Source organism: Falco naumanni, chromosome 13 (genome assembly GCF_017639655.2).
Source record: "Falco naumanni isolate bFalNau1 chromosome 13, bFalNau1.pat, whole genome shotgun sequence".
Classification (NCBI taxonomy): domain Eukaryota; kingdom Metazoa; phylum Chordata; class Aves; order Falconiformes; family Falconidae; genus Falco; species Falco naumanni.
The window spans coordinates 3,760,022-3,778,818 of NC_054066.1; the positions used below are offsets into that span (position 1 = coordinate 3,760,022).

The 18,797-nt window shown below is 52.7% G+C and overlaps 3 protein-coding genes across 24 annotated transcripts in view; 2 read left to right on the forward strand and 1 right to left on the reverse strand.

Annotated features, from left to right (window-relative positions):
• GIGYF2 (GRB10 interacting GYF protein 2) overlaps positions 1–3,414 on the forward strand; it is a 79,151-nt gene extending 75,737 nt beyond the window's left edge. For all 15 annotated transcript variants that reach the window (XM_040612735.1, XM_040612740.1, XM_040612743.1 and 12 more), the window contains one exon: positions 1,636–3,414. In XM_040612735.1, coding sequence (XP_040468669.1) covers positions 1,636–1,703 — 68 coding nt within the window. In that variant the 3' untranslated portion in view covers positions 1,704–3,414. The remainder of the gene's footprint in view (positions 1–1,635) is intronic.
• Positions 3,415–3,494: 80 nt separating this feature from the next.
• Positions 3,495–15,437, forward strand: SNORC (secondary ossification center associated regulator of chondrocyte maturation). 8 transcript variants are annotated; one of them, XM_040612762.1, is made up of 5 exons: positions 3,495–3,589; positions 4,260–5,326; positions 5,921–6,065; positions 14,508–14,693; positions 15,299–15,437. In XM_040612762.1, exons 3-5 carry the CDS (start codon positions 5,993–5,995, stop codon positions 15,406–15,408), a joined length of 369 nt encoding a protein of 122 aa, XP_040468696.1. In that variant the 5' UTR covers positions 3,495–3,589; positions 4,260–5,326; positions 5,921–5,992; the 3' UTR covers positions 15,409–15,437. The 8 variants fall into 8 exon arrangements, with proteins under 8 accessions (XP_040468696.1, XP_040468698.1, XP_040468699.1 ...); XM_040612764.1 differs by having other exon boundaries at positions 4,260–4,455; XM_040612765.1 differs by having other exon boundaries at positions 4,260–4,386.
• Positions 15,438–15,938: 501 nt separating this feature from the next.
• NGEF (neuronal guanine nucleotide exchange factor) overlaps positions 15,939–18,797 on the reverse strand; it is a 52,777-nt gene continuing 49,918 nt past the window's right edge. Inside the window, exon 17 of the mRNA XM_040612754.1 lies at positions 15,939–18,695. Coding sequence (XP_040468688.1) covers positions 18,523–18,695 — 173 coding nt within the window. The 3' untranslated portion in view covers positions 15,939–18,522. The remainder of the gene's footprint in view (positions 18,696–18,797) is intronic.

An 18,797-nucleotide genomic window follows, 5' to 3' on the forward strand; every position in this document is an offset into this window, starting at 1 on the left:
TCGTTAGTAGTCCTTTTTTTACTTATCTGTATTTGCTTATTCTCTGTCTTAATTACCATCCTCACATAAAAATTAACCAGCCCCTTTAGCACTGACAGAAAGGTTTCTTTAAAGTGGCCTTTAAGATATGAGGGCATTGTGTTAAGTACATGAGTACTGAGCATTGTGGGATGTAATGCATTGCTATAGTATTCTTGTAGAATAAATGTGTCCACATTTGTGCTGTGTGGGATAAAAAGAAAACTAGGGCACTGCACTGGGCCAGTATTTGTTGTTCTGGTGCTACTGGCTCATATTTGTGTAAAGCAGCCTGGTATTAACCACCTGGAAGCCACTGCTTCAAGGCCCTACAGAGTCCTTCATTTGTTTTTTATCTTCCTTTTTATTCTTAACAAAATCAATGCTCTTCAAATTAAATGAATGATTTTTGTGTTGATCTATACTGAACTTTTCAGTGGGGTCCTGACTTCTGTCATCCCAGCTGTCAGTCCAGTGAACCTGACCTGGGCCTTCAGCTGAATAGTTTTAAAACCTGCTTATGTAATGTGAAGTGGTCACTAAATACAATTAAGAACTTGCAACTAAGGGAAGTACATGTGGCTTCTTAAAAATCAGTACACTCTATTCCAGTCATTCCAAAACCTTTTAGGTAATATACTGCCACGAGAGGGAGCCAGAACAATTTTCTTACAGCTACCACACACAGCACTTTTTATCTGCTGAAGATAATGACTGTGAAAAGCCATTTGTTTTCTAGCACCGAGCAAGCCTTCAGGTTTGTATTTAGTAGCCTTATGCAGGACAGCTTTCCTTTTTCTCATACTCCATATGGGGTTGGTACAAGTGTAAAAAAAATTGGATTTGATTAGGAAAGTTGCAGGTTGATACATTGGATTTTTTTTTCTTATAGAAAAGTTTTGCTTTTTCTTGCACTTTTCTCATGTGCATCATATCCTCAGCACTCTACGGTTAAAAGGCTGGGTAGAAGTTGAGGTGCATCTTGAGCCATCTGCATAACCCTGTGTAACTCTGTACATTTTCATGTTGTACTTCTGAGATAGAATGTAAAAAAAATCATGGAAGTACATGGAATTGCCATTAGATTTCATAAGTACATGTATTTACACTTTAAGGGGTAGAATTGATCACACCCCCTGAAGTGTTGAGTGTGATTCCACACCTGGATTCCAAGTTCACAAAATATACATGATCTTTTGGACCATGTAAGTATGGTGTTGACAGGGACTTCCAAGTACCAGTTGACTCAAACATGCTCCCTTCCAAGATGCTGTTGAGCCACATTGCCACTGGGCCTAGATGTGCCTCGTGCTAGCTCGGCAGATGTCATCTTTTAAATGAAAATTGAAACCAGTTGTCTGCTGATCGGTTTTTCAAGATCAAGTGATACTTGTCTAAACACACACAACTGATTGTCTTTGATTTATTAAGGAAAAACCCAAACAGTTTGGGTAATTCTATCTCTAGCCTTACTGAATTTCCCCTTGAGGTTTTTATTTGGCACATGTTATTCATCTTGTCTTACACATGCTACTGCACATGTATGTAACAGATGTATTGCATCGAATACGCTATACCGTGTCCAGATTCTTAACGCAAGTCCTTTTTGATTTACAGGGTTTTCAGTGAATGCCTCATCGGAGCGGCTCAATATGGGAGAAATAGAGACTTTGGAAGACTACTGAGCATGTGCAAATCAACTGGCTTTTCCTGCATCTGTTAACCATGGATTCTCCATTTTGGACACAGTACTCTCCACCATGCGTTCTTCTTCACCTCGCAGTGAATCACAGAATCAATCATCTCAGGCTGCTTCCTCCAGCCCCAGCAAATGCTTTCTGCCCAGGACTGCACAGGCATTGTTCCTACTGTCAGCCTAGAGTCAAGTGGACTTTGTTCAGAGTCCTGGGAGGGTGGGAGATAGGATTCGTTCACAACAAGGCTGATTTGGGCAGCAAGCTTTCACTGTGCTGTGATTTCTTCTGCTGACATACCTGGAAAAAAAAATATCAATTGGGATTCTGCAAACCATTGCTTCCCTCTCCTGGTTACTTCTTGTACCACATCCAACATGTGCAGTCATGGAGAGAGAGAGAGAGAGAGTTTGTGGTTAACAGATGTTGGTCAAAACCAAAATGCCACACAGATACTGACTTCCGTGCTCCATCAGGGCAAGAGGTGCTCTCCCAAGCCAGGAGTTGCATTCATAAGCTAACCTTAGAACTGGCAACAGCAGGAGAGGGGCGGTGGCGGGCGCAGTTTAGCTTGGGTTGGTTTGAAGTTGCACACCCCCTGCCAGCCCTTCTCAGCACATTATTTTTGGAGGGAAAGCTCGAGTCTGTCTTCATTAGGTGGTGATGCTGAAGCTGGAGGAGTTCCCCGTCAGCATACTCCAGCCTTCCTGGACACGTGGGGACTTTTGCTCTGGGAAGAAGGTGGGGGGTGGCGTCTCTTCTGTCGGGTTGAATTTATCCCTTAAATGCTACCTTCGGAGGGTTAGGACCAGTTTATTTTGAGCTCTTTTCCTGCAAATTTGTCTCGTTTAAGAGACAGTAGGATCTTTACCGTGTGGATCTTCAGTCTCTGGTGAGGGCAAACACTGGCTTTCAGATATATGTACCCCAGCAGTCTTAGGTAGTTGTCATTTTGAGCAGTGCTTAGGTTAACACGCAGAGATGCCCTTTTGTCACGAAGAGAGACTGTTGAGGGCGAAGCTATGTGCAATGACGGCCCTGCTTATCTCCTACACCTTCAACTGCTTCATGCACCTTCACCGGGATCCATAATCCTTAAGTATTTATGGAATCATAACCTTCTGCTCTCACCGAAAGATTAACACCATCTTCTCTTCTCCATCCACCCACGCGCACACACCACAAAAAAAAGAAAATGAAAACTGCCAAATGCACTTAGTTTCCCCCCCCCTCCCCCCGGTCCCATCTCCCATTCCCAGAGGGTTACAACCTGCGAAGGGAGATGTGCTACCGTTTTGGTGGAGTTGTATAAAGGGGTCTGTTCTTCTGTCATCACTGCCTAAAGAAAACAGTTCGAGTCGCTCAAGAGCAGTTTGGCTTTGGATTTTATTTCGTTTGGTTTATTCATTTTTTGGGGTCACCTTCCCCTCCTCCTCCTCCTCCTCTCTCTTCCCCCTGCCCCCAAACATGTACAGTAACTATACAGAGACTGCTGCAGACTTGTATATAGTTTTTGGATCCAATAGCATGGAGAGACTTGGAACTGTTGCAAATCTGGTCTCCCTGTCTCCTTTGCTTTGTAAATTCATAAAAGGGGGAAGAGGGGTAGTTAAAATGTTTACAAAACTTTAAACTCCCTCTGAACTTTTGCCAGTGTGGGGGGGGGAAAGAGAGAACTTAAATAAAACCTGGTTGTATTATATCTGAGAGAAAACTTTCTGCTTGCTTTTTGTCAAAGCTGAGTTTTGAGATAATTCCTGGTGCTAAAACTGACCCAAAATTCGACTTGCATCAGTTTTCATCAAGCAACAACAAGCAGATACACAGGATGTGGAACAACAACTGCTGCCTTATTTCTTCCCTGGTGAGGAATGCCGGTGGGTTTTTTCTACTTGATAATTTTAGAGTTCAAAAATAAACACCAGTAAATTGAGATTGGAAAATTCTGACAAGAAAGCTTTAATTTCCAGCCCCCCCAAAACACGTGCATTCATGCTTGTGTTGTTTATGCAGGAGAGATCAAGCTGCGGCTGGTTTTCTGTTAATACAAACACTCGGCCATGGAGCCCTTTTTTGCCAGTTGGTAACCACCCCACCCAGTCCAATTCCCTTCCCTAAATGAAAGGTTTTATTTCTCCCCTCAGCGTAAAGTCCACATGGACAACTTGTAGGCTTCCCTTTTTAGACAAAATCTTATTTTCCTTTTTTTTTTTTCCTACTTGCTGGTTGTTTTTGTGTGGAAAATCCCAGTAAAAGTCAATGGTAAATGTCTTTCTGCCATTCATATGACTGCAAAGCATATGAAGTCAGTATACTCTAAGAGCTAACTTACACAATAGCTTTGCATCGTGTTTAGCTGGTGTCTTGGAGAGAACAGTACATGTTTAGGCTGATAATTTGACTTTGTTTTAATAACTTTTTTTTTAGTGCATAATGTCTGGTTCATAAGTACTTTCTGTTTTTTAATGATATGATCTAATTTCTACAAGCTAATTTTGGACTACTCCATACTGTGTAACAAATAAGCAAAACCCTGTTAATTTCCAGCTCAGCTGGGGAGCAGGAAAGGAACAATTCATCGATCGCTGAATGAAAATACAGAAATGCAAGCAGGGAAAATGTGCAATAATTTGTCGAATCCTGAGGACCTTGCTTGGCTTCTGAGAGTCTGTAGGTAATGGACCAGTGGGGAAGATGTTGTTCTTAATATTTTAATATTCTGGCTTCTGTGTTTAGTACAAAGGTAAGATACTGGTGTGTTCAGTTGCGTGCTCAGGTGACTGCCGTGTCGCCTTCTGTGACAGACAGGGCCCGTTTCTATAGTGAAGGTCATTTGGATCAATAGCGATGGGGGAAAAATAGGAGCTACAGCTTTTTATCTGCTGCTGGATACATATTTATGCACTTCCGGGTTCTTTTCAGACAGAATGTGAACCGGGAAGGCTGATGGGGCTTTGATCCAAGTTTGATGGATGATGTCAAGTTTGGTGTTAGAGATGTCTGAGGTTTCTTTTGAGTGCATTCCAGCAGGGTGCTTCCTCACTTGCCATTTCATTGCAGGGATGGTGCTCAGCCCTCTTCGTTTTTCCTTCATTTTTCCTGCTTTCCCTGGCAGCCAGGCAAATTCTTTTGCAAAGAATTGCAGCAAGCAGAATGATTTAAAAGGGCACCTGAGTTGTATCTGCCTGTCAGAGGAAGCCAAAAAACAAAGAGAACTTTTAGCAGAAAAATCTGAAATTCAGGACAAAACTACTCATGTCGTATTTTCAGAGTGTAAGGAACTGACGTTGGGGGTGTTTATATACTTGATTACACCTTTTTCTGAATGCAAACGGTGAAGTATTTCACCCTCACGTTAACTTAAAAAAAAATATATCCTAATTAAGTTCTTCTGTCGTCTGACAGTAAGCTGGAGTGTTCCCACCTTTAAACGCTTCATCCTTTCCCAAGTCTCTTGTTGGTGCAAATGTGACCTGAAACAAGCCTCGGTTTTCTCTGCTGGGAACTTTTCACGAGCCCACTTGGAGGGAAGGGACAGAGTGGCAGAGGTTGCAGGAGGAGGCAGGGGGTGTGCAGGTTGGATCCGAGGAGGATGCTGGCCTTGCCTGACAAAGGTGACTCGCCTGGAAGACTCATAAGATCTTAACGGGCAGTTCTGCCAGTGGAGACCGCACACTGCTCCCGATCTGGCTCTGAGTATTGCACCCAGAAAGCAGGGGTGCCGTGGGGCCGCTCTGGCGCTGTTTCAGAGCGTTTTGGCCTCACAAAGTTTGAGGCCCTTGTTCTTTGTGGTGCCCACCCTGGCAAAAGCCCCACCACCCTGCCCACCGAGGAGCGGGGCCCTGGCACGGGCTGCCTGGTTTGGGGGTTAGCTGCCCCAATGGCTCCTGTGTTCTTGTGCTGGACGGAGGAAGGCATTCCAGGAGCATCCCCGCGTCCTCTGGGAAGGGCTCGCCAACAACTGCTGGTGTGTGCGCTGGCCTGGCAGGGTGACGGATGCCTAACGGCTGGGCTGGGCTGCCTGTGGGGTTTTAGGCACAAATTTGAGAGGGTGGAGCTGCCTGGGAGGAGGTGTGCTCTGCGAGGGAGAGAGTGCTGGGCTTTGCACTCGCTCTGTCCACTTGCTGTTGTGAAGGAAATTCTTTTGGTGGTGTGTTTTTTGGTTTTTTTTTTTTTGACCCAACCGGACAAAATTTTTATTACACCAGTGAAATTTCCAAGTTGTATCGTACTTTGAAGAGCTTTAAGAATTCCTGCCGACGCTTTTCCTGAGGGAAGCCATGACCTGCCACAGAGTCCTTCACCTGGTCCTGCTAATGCTGTGCGGCACCTTGGTTCCTGCTGTGCTGGCAGGTAAGGAGCTCTGTTTGCCTTCATAGCCCAAAAGCGTGGGAGATCTTTTACTAACCTGCCTCTCTCTTTCCTCTCCTTGCAATATCTCCTCTCCCTTCCTTAAAAAATATCCCTATGTATTTATTGAATTATAATTGATTAATGGAAACTAGCTTTGGGATCGGTGGCTGGTGGTGAGTAAGAATACATTCTCCACCCTGAGACCAAGTTTCTGTTGGGGAAAATGGAGAAAATTGAGGAAATCCTTCATAATTTTTCCTAAGCAGAAGAGCAGTAGCACCTACATGAGCGTTAGTGGCAGTAGATCAGTAGACAGATCAGTCAGCAGTGGATGGAGCGCTCAGCAGCTGGCAGGGCCAGCTGGCTGTCAGCTTTTGATGGCAGGAAGAAGTTACAGTTCTGAAGAGAAACATTTTTCTCTGGCTAAAGCGTGTGTGCCAGTTCCTGGTTCCTTCTATGCTTTCTGCTACAGCAGAGCGCTTCACAGCAGCTGCTGTAAGGAACAGGGAAGCGCCTCTGGAAACGTTCAGCTCAGTCAAAAGCTGCGTGTGCCTGAGCTGTGCTGGGAGCCGGCGGTGCTGGGACGGTGCGTGGTGGCTCAGGCTCAAGTTCAGGGAGGTGATAGGGCTCAGGGTCAGCGAAACGCCCGCTCTGTGGGGCACCACGTTTTAAGGAGCCGGTTAGAAATCCCGTTATTATGATGGTAGCGCTGGGCGAGGGGAGCCGCAGGCACGGTGGGCTTGAAGGCTGCCTGGTCTGGAGTGGGTCCTACGAATGAGGGAAAACAGGCTTCCAACCGACCCCAGAGACGGGCTCAGCGTGCGGGTGGGGGCTGCGGTGGGGAGCTGGTCCCTCGGAGCCTCTGTGAGTGGAGAGGCTGAGGGGTGGCACGGGCCGGATGATGGGCCAGAACACAGTGCTTGTTTTCCCGAATTCCTGTCCTGCCTTCCAAGACCTGGAGAAAGGCTGGATCACAGTTCACTCCCAGTTTGTTCTGAGCTTCTTGCCTAGCAGGGAGATCCTGGCCAACTGTCTAGCAGTTGAAATTACTTCTTTTCAAAGGAGCTTTCGTACAGGTAGGGGAATTTATTACTGTGCCTAGCTCAAACGTCTGTGGGTGCAAAACTGTAGCTGGTATTTCCCCCCACGGATCCTCCCTTGCACGACACTTTTTCTTGCCAGGAAACCTTTAAAGTAACTAAGAAACGAGCACTGAAAAGTGGATGTTTTCCTTCTCAAACCCTGACCTTTGGTTTTTATATAGTGGAACACTGTGCAGTTTCAGTCTGTAGCTTGCTCATGCTCCCAGAAGCGGTGGCAGTGCTCTTCCCCACAACCAGGTAAGGTCTGTTCTTAACAGTATTTCACTCTGCAGAAAGTGATTAATTGCCACTGAAAATTTTTACTTGCTCCACTCTGAGCTAGGATTTTCTTCTGCACTACCTGAAGTTTCCAGCAGTTGGTGCACATTTGCTCTGCCCCCTGCCTTGCCAACTTCACCTGTACTTGCTCTCGGCTTGGTGTTGCAGCTATCGTTTGTACCTGTCACTGCCTCTCTGTGTCACTTTGCTCCTGTGAAATACTCCCAGTTGTTTCTTTACTGGGTGCCTTGCGCTCGGGCAGTGAAGCCAGTAGCTCTTGTAGAGCTTTGTACTGATGAATGTGAATGTTTGGATCCTGGGGTATAGGACAGACTCCGTGCTTTCCCTGTGGCGTTTTAGAGGCCTCTGAGAAGTTTGTTGTTCTCAGCTACGTCAGTGCAGGACCCGAGAGAACCAACCAGCCTGTTGGGTAAGCCATCCCAGCAGAATGAGTTTCTGCTGCATTAGGAGTGGTGGAGTTACCTACCCCAGCACTGGGGCTGTTAGTGCACTGTGGAACTTTTTCTGCTTTTTCACCCCATTAGAAAAGGAAACTTCCTGCCCTGTGCAGACAAAGAAGGGAAGGGTGCACAGACAGCCCTCTGGTCTCCAGGCATACACATGCAGCCCTGCCTTTCTGTAAACAAGTTTGTTTAACATTCATCAGAACCGCAGCGCTCCACGCTGCTCCGCACTCAAGCTCCCAGCGCTCGCCCATCACAGGCTGCCCTTTGTGTTCCCCATGAAGGCCTCTTTTCATCCCTGCCCTGGCCCTGTGCCCACTGCAGCCACCTGGGGCTGGACAGCCCGTTGCCGGCCTCGGAGTTCACCCAGCCCCTGCCCTCCTGTCTCAGCACCTCGCACCTCCCCTAGCAAAGCCCTTCACAGTGGGCAGAAGCGGAGCCTGCCCTGGAGAGGGCTGCAGCTGATGTTGGCCATGCAGACTCCAGATTCAGAATGAGTCTTCCCTTCCTCGTTGGATTTAATTTTATCACAGTGGGGACTCAGAGCTACCTAGGACCAAAAGCATCTGGTAAGTGCTCAGGAGTTCAGTGAGACATGAAGGATCTTGCTGGCAGCTGAGGTTCCCATCTGGGTGCAGCAGTCAGAGCACTTTTGGGGTGCTGGTGGGTTGTGCACCTTCATCTGGCTTCCTGCCCAGCCACTCTGGTTTCCTGGGCAGCATGGTCAGGGCTTTGTGACTGGAGAAAGCGTGGACCTCTCTGAGTTACTGAGCTCTTCACAATATCCCATTTGTCAAAGATGGAGAAACAACCCACTGAGCCTTTAACCCTCTTTGTCTACATCATCTAGGTGCAACAGGGAACAGCCAGGTCGAGAATTTTCCTGCGCACCCAAATCTTACCCACTTCTGCTTTCTCCAAACCCAAGTGGTGTGTAGGCCAGGAGCACAGGAGGATTGTGAAGAATTGATTTTTTTTTTTTTATTTTTATTAGCAAAGCCAGTTTCAATTCATATGATGTTTCAATGCTCCAAGTGAAGTGCAAGTCAGTAAGAAGCCTTTGCAAGGCTTTTGCTTCTGAATCATGTATATATTTGGTATCTAAACTGTGTTGCAGGGTCATGAATTTCCTTGTTTTGAGCTCGTGTGGAAATGCACTGCAAAGCACATCAGAGTGCATAGAGGGGGACAAAGCAGCAGAGCAGGAGATGCTGTGCTAAAGGAAATCATACAGGAGAAGATCTTGCCCAAGGACAGTCTTTCTGTAGCAACTTGTGTCTTCATTCTCAACAACCGGAGGATAAAAGATCATTAGGAAGTTTCTGAAGTTCAAGTACTAGAACATGAGAAGTAGTAAATAGGTTTTGTCAGGCAAATTTCTTAAAAAGTTGTGGTTGTTCCAACAGGTCTATCCAGACTTACAGCAAGTCTTCGTAGATCACTACTCAGCCTTGCCCTGCACCAACACTCTGTGTAAATCACTAACACTTCCAGCTAAGGTTACTGGGTGTGAGGTGGAGAGTGAGGATGATGAGGTGCTGAAACCAGCTTGTACGAGGAAGAGTATGGCCACTGGTGAGCAGACTCCAGGGATGAAGATGTTAAGTGGCCACATCTGCCTGCCTTGAGGTCTTGCAGCCTGTCTGTGGAGAGGTTCTGGTTGTTTGGGGGGTATCTCGAAGGATCCTTCAGATTGGGTTGGCATCCTCAGGAGCAATTGCTTGTGGAGACCCTTCAGCCACCGCGTATCTGGGGCACTGGTTACCATGTCACTGTACTAGCAGCTCACCCCACCTTCTCACCAAGTGTGGAAATAGTGGTTTCATCAAGTTGCCTTTGGCGTCATCCCTTCTAGGTCTCGCTACGGCCCATGCCGCTGAACTCCTGCTGGGTCCCTGCATCGTTCAGAAAACTCACTGTGTATTACTTCATAGCAGGGGTCCTCAGACTTTTTAACCAGGGGGCCGGCGCACAGGTGAAGTGGCAGGCAGTCATCTGCGGCTGCTTGGTTTCCCCCCCAGCCCCTGGCGGGGGGTGGGGGTGGGGCAGTTCTGTAAATACTGGGGGCCGTATCTGGCCTGCGGGCTGTAGTTTGAGGACCCCTGTTTTATAGTGTAGGAGCTCCAGTGTTCTCTTTCCTTTTCTTGGCCTCGGTTGTAACTAACCCTTACTGGAGAGAGGGAGAAGACACAGCGGGGCATAGATATTTCCCTAAAATAAGGCAATTTGAGGTGTCAGCACATGGGAAGGAGGAGGTGCCATCTTTCACCTGACGCTGCAAAACACTGGAATACTTCTAGTCCATTTTTTCCAGGTTCCGTTTCTGCCCAGTAACTAAGATTATTCCAGGTCTTAAGCGCTCTCAAACTGTATTTTTTACCAAGTGGATTTCACTGTTAGTCTGTGGAGCAACAGTTGCTCTCAGTCTGTGCTCTGGTGCTGAGACGGGATTTACTCTGGGGAGAGCTGGTTGGTGCCATGGGGTCAGGGTTTCTCTCCCTTCAGAGCACCTGGCACCAAGGCACGAAGCCTTGGCAGTGGTGGGATCACCCGTGTGTGCCAGCAGCCTGGTAGCCCCACCACGTGCCCGCCTGCTGCCCCTCGTGGGTTGCTCAGGGGCAAACAAACCACCTGAGTGCACCGGGTGGGTTTTCCTGGTTGATAGGGCTACGGGTCCTGAGGCTGATGCCAGCACAGCTAATGCATGGCTCTCACCCAGATGTTAAACATCTTAAAAGATGTGGTCTTGTGATGGATGATGTTTTAAGCGTGTTTCTTGGTAGTTATTTCTACAAAGTTCTTGGGTGAACAGGAAAACCATGTGCTACTTCACCTTTGATAGTTGGTTTCCAACCCTTGGTTGCACCCCCTCACTTGAGGCTGCAGCTGTTTGGGTTTTTTCTGCAAGTCAAAAGTGCCGTGCCCTGCCCCAGGGCTGTGGAGGCCCCCGCACACAGACTGCATCCCCCTCATCGCAGTCAGGGTGACAGTAACCGTGTGGGCAGCCTGGCCACCCTGCTGCTGCTGCTGCTTCTCTTGCAGATGATCCTTAAGAGTCCCGGTCTGCTGCTTAGAGAAACTGGGCCCAGGAGGGAGAGGGACTTGCGGGTGTCACACCAAAGAGCAGCAGCACAGAGCCACCTCCGCGATCGGGTGCCACACCTGCACCTGGAGCCTGGCTGGTGGGGCTGTATCCAACAGGGACTGGGAGAGGCAGTCAGACATGCGAGATATTAATTGGTGTTTTATTTTTTATATATATTTATTTCCAATAAATATTTCCAAATAATTAATTGGAAATGGGGTAAAAAAACCCTCACTTATTAATGGGGTGTGGGGGTGTGCTGGGTTTTGGCATTTGGCACAGGCTCTGCTGTTCCCCCTCACCTGTCTTGCTTTTACTGGAGGACTGAAGTGGGAGTGTGGCATTTAAAGCTGCTCTGTCAGGGTGCTGCAGGGGGGGCAGGTGTGGCTCCTGGTTGTTAAAGACACCGGCTGGATACGAGGGGATGGTTGGGTGGGTGGTTGAGCTTCTCAGACAGGGAGGAATGGAGGCATGTGAGGACACGAGCTGTTAGTTTAGGAGGGAAAATCAAAGGTGAGTCTTGGAAAGAGCAGCGCCCGTTACAAATGGGCACGTCGCCGGGCTGCAGCGGTGTGCTGCGGAGTGCCCTGCCTGCCGGCAGCTCTCACTGGGGCTGGGGCTGGCGTTTGGGTTTGTGTCCCCCTGCCCCATCTGCCTGCTGCAGGGCATCTGCTCCAGCAGCACCGAGGTGCAGGAACCGCAGAGGAGGCACAGCAGCAAGCCCCGGCTCTTGGTGACGCTCAGATGCGGGTATTTCACTTTATGCGTGTGCGTGGCTGCTGCTGGGCTGGCAGCTCCCGTGAGCGAGGTGCTAGAGCCAGCTGAAAGGAGTTGTGTTTCCCTTGGTTGAAGCGCCGCTGAGGTAAAACCGCAGGAACTCGGGACAGAAAGCGCATGTTTAGCACACTCTGCCCTTTCTCTGAGGGTGAACTGAAAGCGTGTTTTAATCAGATGAGGGGAATTAACCAAATACCGATCTAGAAGCCATCCAGGACTCTATCCAGGTCTTAAAACTCACTGAGATCATAAACAAATTAGACTGTTTCCTCTTTACTTGGCTATCAAAAAATAAGCAGGGCACAGAGCTTAGAGAGCGGCAGTAAATTTTTCAGGAATTAGATGCACTGGGAACAAGAGAGACTTTCTGGGACCTGTGGGTCTGGTTAGAAAAAAAGCCTTTACAGGATGGTTGGAAGGGGTAGCGCTTCTGCCTCAGCCCTCTGGAGAACGGGGAGTTGGGAAGACCCTGTCCAGGTCCTGCAGCCTCCCTGGACGGTGCCCGTATCTGTTACAGATCATCTCAGCTAACGCCTTTCCCCAGGTCAGATGTGAGGGGTACACCCAGCTCCTTTGGCTTGGAGAGAAAAACATTCTTGGGAAATGCAACAACGACGTCCTCCAGTGTGGGGTTCTCTTGCCAGATGGGAACGGCTGCAGTGTTGGTGCTGGCCTGGCTGGTGTTGACACAGTTAGGAAGGTCGTAGCTGGAGTGTAGCTCTTCTGTGTGGAGTTTCTCCACTTGCGAAAGCAGCCTGGAACTGGGGCTTCAGAAGTGTTACGTACGTTCCGTCTGCGCCTAAACCAACAGCTTCCTAATGTCACCGCTGCTAACTAGAGCCCCAGCTCCGCTTGGTTCCTTTCCCTGTTGTTTCAACTACATTCACCCCCTAAATTCTGTATTTCCCTCCTGCTCTGGCCTCTGGTAGCTAAACCACAGGATTTATGGATGAGCGGTCTGCTGGAAATGGTACTTTCTGGAAGAGCCTCCGCATGGGTTGCAAGTTTCCAGCTTTGCTGGTTGGTGTTGTGGAACAGGCTGGGGTGTGCCAGTGAAGGGCTCACGTGTTTCTGGGGAGCCCCTGTGGAACACAAAGCTCTTGGGTGCTCTGCTGGGGAGCTGAGATGCTGCCTGCGATGCGGTGACCTCGGATGCAGCAGGCGTGTGAGGATGGTTGGTGCTCACCGCAGCTCCCAACTGCTCCCCGGGCTGGGCCAGCCGGCCGGGGTGTGTGGGTGTAACTGGCATGGGCCTCGCTCTGCGGGGTCTCTGTCATTGCTCGCTGGGCCAGGGTTAACCCCGGCAGCTGTCTTGCTGAAAACCCTGTAGCTTTTATGGCTGTAGAAAGAACTTTTCAAAACTAGTCCAGAAGGCTGTTGTGTTCCCAAGTCCACAGGCAGCCTCGAATAGCTCTGGGGATGGTGGGAACTGCTCGTTGATGTGAGCCCTATCGGTGGGTTTGTACAGGCAGCAAAAGTGAGTGTTTTGGTGTTGGTCCTCCTGTTCCTTTTGATGCAGGGCTCCTACGGGGAAAACAAAGTGTGGCGGAGCCCATTAGCGTTGATTCTTCAGCTTGCTCTCCTCCTACGAGGTGCTGGCTGCCTGCGGGAGGCAAGGAGGGCTCCTGCTACTGAATGCTGGGGCGGCTGCTGCCAAGATGTGCTGCTGCCACTGCTCTTGGTTGGCCAGGTGGAGCCTGGGCCAAGTCTTAGAGTGCCCCAGTGTGCCAAGAGATGCTGTGCCAGAGCCAGGGTGCCTGGGAATACCCCTGTGCCTTGCCCCAGGAGGCTCAGGCTGCTTGCTCTGGCTCCTCTGACACCCACTTTCCCAGCCCTGATAACCATCGTATCGCTTCAGCTGGGCCCTGCCCTGGTGCTGGATGGTGTTCATTTTCCTAGCCGCCCCCCACCTCCCATTTTTTCCCCATCCCAGTGCAACATTCCCAGCGGTTTCAGCAGGGAGCTGTGGAATGTCTCCTGCTCCTGCCGGGGCCCACCTGAACAAGCCGGGCATTGAGAGGGAGCGCTTGGCTCAGCCACACGCAGACAGGGCAGGCTCTCTGGTTTGGTCCCCGACCCCACAGGGGGAAGAAATAACAGGAGGTGAACGGTAACATCAAACAGAGCCTGGCCGGCTTTCATCTTGGGGCAGGGGGAAGCCAAGGCTCTGGGGCTCCTGCCTGGGGGAGCCACGTCCTGCACACTGCCAGCGCCGCTGGCACCCTGCGCTGCGGGGGTGGGTGGGTGATGCACCCTGCGCTGCGGGGGTGGGTGATGCAGGACAGAAAGGCCCTGAGGTGCTGTGAATCTGGCCGGTGCAGGTGGCCGGGTGGCCTCTGCCTGTTGCAGGGATGTGACTGCCCCTTCCCAGCCCGGTCCCATGGGCATCCAGGAGCAAACTGGCAGTGGGGGTTCGTGCAGGGCCCGCTCATGCAGGAGCAGAGGTCACAGGGTGGTGGGGAGCTCCCTGTGTGCTGCACACTGGGTTGCTGCAGAAGCCTGCAGCAGGCTGCTATTGCCCCGGGGCAAGCGCATTGCCTTTGGCTGCTCCAGGTGTTGGCATCCTGTGGCGGTGGTGCCCTCCCAGAGGAGGACTCTTGCCCCGCTGGGCTTCTGAGCCCTCGGGTCACCTTCCATCCGCCTGGGGCACCCGGCAGGCAGCTGGAGCCCAGGGACCTGCTGAGCTGCAGCTGTCACCAGCAGCCTGGCTGGGGCCGCTCGTGCTGGTGAGTGACTGTGGGTGCTTGTCTCCCAGCAGAGTACCCACAGGGCCCTGTCCCCACCCTCTGGAACGAGCCGCCCGAGCTGCCCTCCGGAGCTGGCCCCTTCGATGCCGCCACCACCACAGCCCGGCTCTCAGACACCACCGCCTTCCCCCCATACACCTCCGAGCTGGAGCCCGAGGACACCACCCACCTGCACCGGCTGGACGCGGGAGACGGTATGTGGCTGTGCCATGGGCTGCCCGCAGGTCACCGCCGCAGCGCTCAGGCAGTCCTCGCTCTGTGTGGGCCTGTCGCCTCCAACACCAGGAGGTGTTGGAGCCACCAGAGGTGGCCTGCTGCTGGCAGGGGGGAAGAGCACCCGTGTCACCTGCTCAGGGGAGGTACCCCGGCACGAGCAGGGCTCCCCAGGTGAGGTGTGCCTGGAGCCCTTCGAGCGGGCAGCACGGGCCTCTCCTGGCTCCTGAGCCGCAGCAAATGCCTGTTGTGATGCGGTTCTGCAACAGCTCCCTCAGTGAGGGTGTCAACAGGAACGCTGAGTGCCAAAGACCCGCTGTGTGGCAGCTGTCCTTGTCACTGGGAGCTGGCTAAGGAGGCTTCAGCCCCCTGCCCCAGGCTTGACGCCACTGGGACACAGGACCGCGCCTTGACTGCGTGGGGATACAGCAACAGGGCCACCGTGGCCAGTGCAGGGGGCTCTGGGGCGGGAGTGTGGCCCCGTGGCTGGGGCTGAGCTGGGTGTGGGGGTGACCCCTGTGGCCCCTCCTGTCTGGAACCCACTGGCTCTGCTGAACTCATGCCACCTTGTTCTCTGTCCCTGCAGGCTCGCTGGGGCCCGGAGCTATCGGTGCCATTGTCATCGCCTCCCTCCTGGGTACGTCTGTGCTTGTGGCCTTGGTTGTCATCACGCTGAGAAAGTTCTCGGCCTCCTGAACTCAATAAAAGATTTTTGTGTAACACAACCAGCCCGTCTCCTGCCCTCAGCTGCTCCCGCTCCCTGTCTGCCCCGGGCTCCCTGGGGAGGAATCCCATTGCTGCTGTGGTAAGGGGCACCCCAGCCTCTGCCCTGGGCAGCAAAGCTGCACCCCAGAGTGCTCTTTGCTCTTAGCGTGTGGATCTCTGGGTGCATGCAGCCCTGGCAGCTGGACCACAGCTGGCTGCATTCCCCCACAGGCACGAGGGACCCGTGGCACTGAGCGGGCACCGGCTCTCTTGGTGTAGCATGGGTGGTGGTAATGGTGCTGGGCATCACCTTGCAGGGCTGCCTGTGCGAAAGGCTGTTCAGTTGGTGTAAACCAACCACCCCAATACTTCTCCAGTCTCCACCCCACCCCATGTTCACGTTCAGCCCCACTTCCACCCCCTGTGTTTGGGCCAGCTGCCCCCCGCCAATCGCACCGTGGTGGGGGAGCTGGGGAGGAGGCACGCGGTCGGCAGGGTGGGAGGAAGAAGATGCACGCGTGTTGCTTTGGCGCTGGCTCGCTCAGCTACATTTCATCACACGGAAAAACGAGACAACAAGAAGTTCCCCTCAGTTCGCTGAGGCAGCCCGGTGGGGGCTGGGGGGGCTCCAGCCCATGCTCATGGGCCCCAGGCCTGGCCCTGTACAACACTTGAGACCACTGGAACGGAGGCGTGCAGGGCTGGGTCTGAGGAAATAACACTGGATGCCACTTGGTGCCTGAAAACGGCACAGCCTGTGCCAAGGGTTTGGAGTCCTAAAAAGTCACAACAGAGCCAGAGGGGCCAGAGCGAGTCCCAGGGCTTTGATGGGTGGTGGGATGCTGCAGGGCAGTCCCAAGCCCCTTTTGCCTGGAGAAACGCAGCGAGGAACCAGTATCCTGGCGCTGGGAAACCTGGGTGAGTCCCTCTGCTAATGAATCTGCTAATGAGGCTGATCCTGGTGGGTAAGGGAGCATTTCCATGCTATGGGAGACATCCCGGCGCTGGGCCAGCTGCTGCGCTGCAAACCTGCAGGAGCTGGGGTGGTGATTTCTCAGGTAATTTTAAGGACTTCCTTGAGCTGGAGCTCCTCTGTGGTAGAAAACCTGTGGCTGCTGCAGGGTCTGGGCCCTGAGCTGGCGGTTTGGTTGTACTCAAAGCTGACTGTAGGGTGCTGCTGGGGGGGGCAAGTTGGGGTGTCCCCGTTAAATGAGCCTGCTACACCAGGCTGGAGGCTGTGGTCCCCTCCTGTCCCCAGCTCTGGGCTGGGTGCTGGCAGGTGGCCAGGAGCCTCTGGCTGCTGTGAGCTGCTCAGGGGCCTTCTCCCTGGGCTGCTATAGGGGGCCGGGGCGAGCAGCCCTGCTGGCCATTGTCACACTAATATGGTGGCATTGAGCTGGGTCTGAGGGGTGACACCTTCGTTCTCCCTTCACTGCTGTGGTTCCCACTGGTTTCACCCTGGGGGCTGGTGGCAGCCCCCCTGGTGCAGGGCTGACTGGGCTGGCTGTCCCAGGGCTGCGGTGACAGTACGGACAGCCCTGACCACAGCCCTGGCCCTCCCTCCGCTGGGTCTGGCTATTCACCACACACCCCGCGTGTAACCTGGGCCTTGCACGGCCCAAGGACAGCTCCAGCGCAGCGCTCCACAGTCCCCCTCCAGCAGCTCCCCGGCAGCCTGCCTGCTCCCCACACTGCCATCGGCATGGCCGCCCTCCTCCGCGCCGCGCATGGCTGGTGCATGGCTCCGTTGGCAGGCAGCTGCTCTCTGTCACCTTTTTGAGCACAACCACGGTACTGTCGGAGCACACAGCAGCGCAGGCACAGCGCCTGGCAGACCCTTCTTTGCAGCGTTACAGGAAGATGCCAAATAACTGATTTCCCTGATGGATGTTGGCTGCAGCCCGGGACCACCCTGTAGCTAAGAGCCCCTCGGCTGCGGCCATGTGTGGGACTGTTCAGAGTGAGACTGTTGAACAACAGGCGGCTGTTACGGGCCTGTCCCCTGGCTGGTTTTGGTGCTGCGCCCTGGGCTTCATGCGATGCTCAGTGCCACAGCTGGAAGGAGTGATGATCTGGCTCTGCTGGCGACAGAGGATTTGCATATATACACTGAGGTGAGCCTGTACAGGGGGTTTGCGCACGCAGGTTGCACGTGCAGCTGGGTGGCGTGGGTTACAAGCATGCAGGCAGCGATCACTGGGCCTCCCACAGCACACGGGACAACAGCTCCTGGGGTAAGGTCAGTTGTCTGCTGCACGGCAGCCTGGCTCTGCTGGTGCTCCCGTGGTACGTGGTGGTGTGCGGGGACATGCTGGCACGGACACCTTGCTCTGTGCCTCGGCAGCAGGGAGCAGCGGAGACTGTGAGTGCCGGCTCAGCCAGGAAAGGCTTCTGCAGCAGCTCTGCGGAGGGATGCTGGCTGTGAAAGACGGGTGTGCCACGGGGCAGGGCCCCGACGTGCTTCGAGCCCATCAGGTGGTCAGAGATGTGGAGCAGGGCTGGTATGGAGCATCTTGGAGCACTTGACTGGAAGCAGATCGAGGGTCTGCCCATGGGAATGGGCCCAGCGGCTTCACAGCAGGACTGGGGAGCTGGAGCTCCTGGGGCTTATCCCAGCCTGGTGCCGCTGGGCTGTGTGAGAGGCGGTAAGACAGCTCTTCTGCTTCAGTTTCAACCCTGTAAGATGCCGCTTTAGGAGCGCCCCAAACTTGAAAGGTAGCGATGAGCTGGGAGTGTTCAAACTGGGCAACGGTCATGCTGCCCCACGTGTCCTGAGCCAGCCCCAGCTAGCACGTGCAGGGAACAGGGGTCAGCTGGCTGCCACCCGGTGGCCTTTGGGCTGTGCCCGTTTGGCTCGTGCTCTTTGGGGCTTTACAGAACACCTGGAAAGGGGTTATTTTAGCCAGCTGGAAGCATTGATCTCCAGGAAAGGATCAGTGCCACGGGAAGCCCAGGAACTGCAATCTGTTAGTTGACAGGTTCCTGGTCCAACGCACCAGGTCCTGCACCGTGGCCCACACCACCACTGTCCCATCCTCCCAGCTGCCAGTCTCTGTCCTCTGCTCCTCTCCCAGAGGCACTGCAGGCGCTCGGCGACACCAGCGGTCATTGGCGGTTTCTGCTGCCCAGTTTCCTTCTCTGACTGTCATCTGACTTGTGCACCCGGAAACACTCCTTCAAGTTTTGGGCTCGGATTTTGGGGTTGAGGATCTCCTCCCCCATAGAACTGGGGAACCAGCCCCTCTCCTGGTCGTGAAGACGCTCCCCAAATATCCAGCCTGAACAGAGACAGAGACAGGCATAAATGGGGAAGGCCTGGCCCTTGCTCCTGTACTGGGACGGTTGTGCTAGGAAGAGCCTGCGGAGCTGGCAGTGCTCTC

Coding starts and splice junctions, on each gene's coding strand:
- SNORC (XM_040612761.1), top strand. CDS start 8,384: ATGAGTCTTCCCTTCCTCGTTGGATTTAATTTTATCACAGTGGGGACT. Junction 8,460..14,507: donor CCTAGGACCAAAAGCATCTG/GTAAGTGCTCAG, acceptor CTTGTCTCCCAG/CAGAGTACCCACAGGGCCCT. Junction 14,694..15,298: donor CCGGCTGGACGCGGGAGACG/GTATGTGGCTGT, acceptor CTGTCCCTGCAG/GCTCGCTGGGGCCCGGAGCT.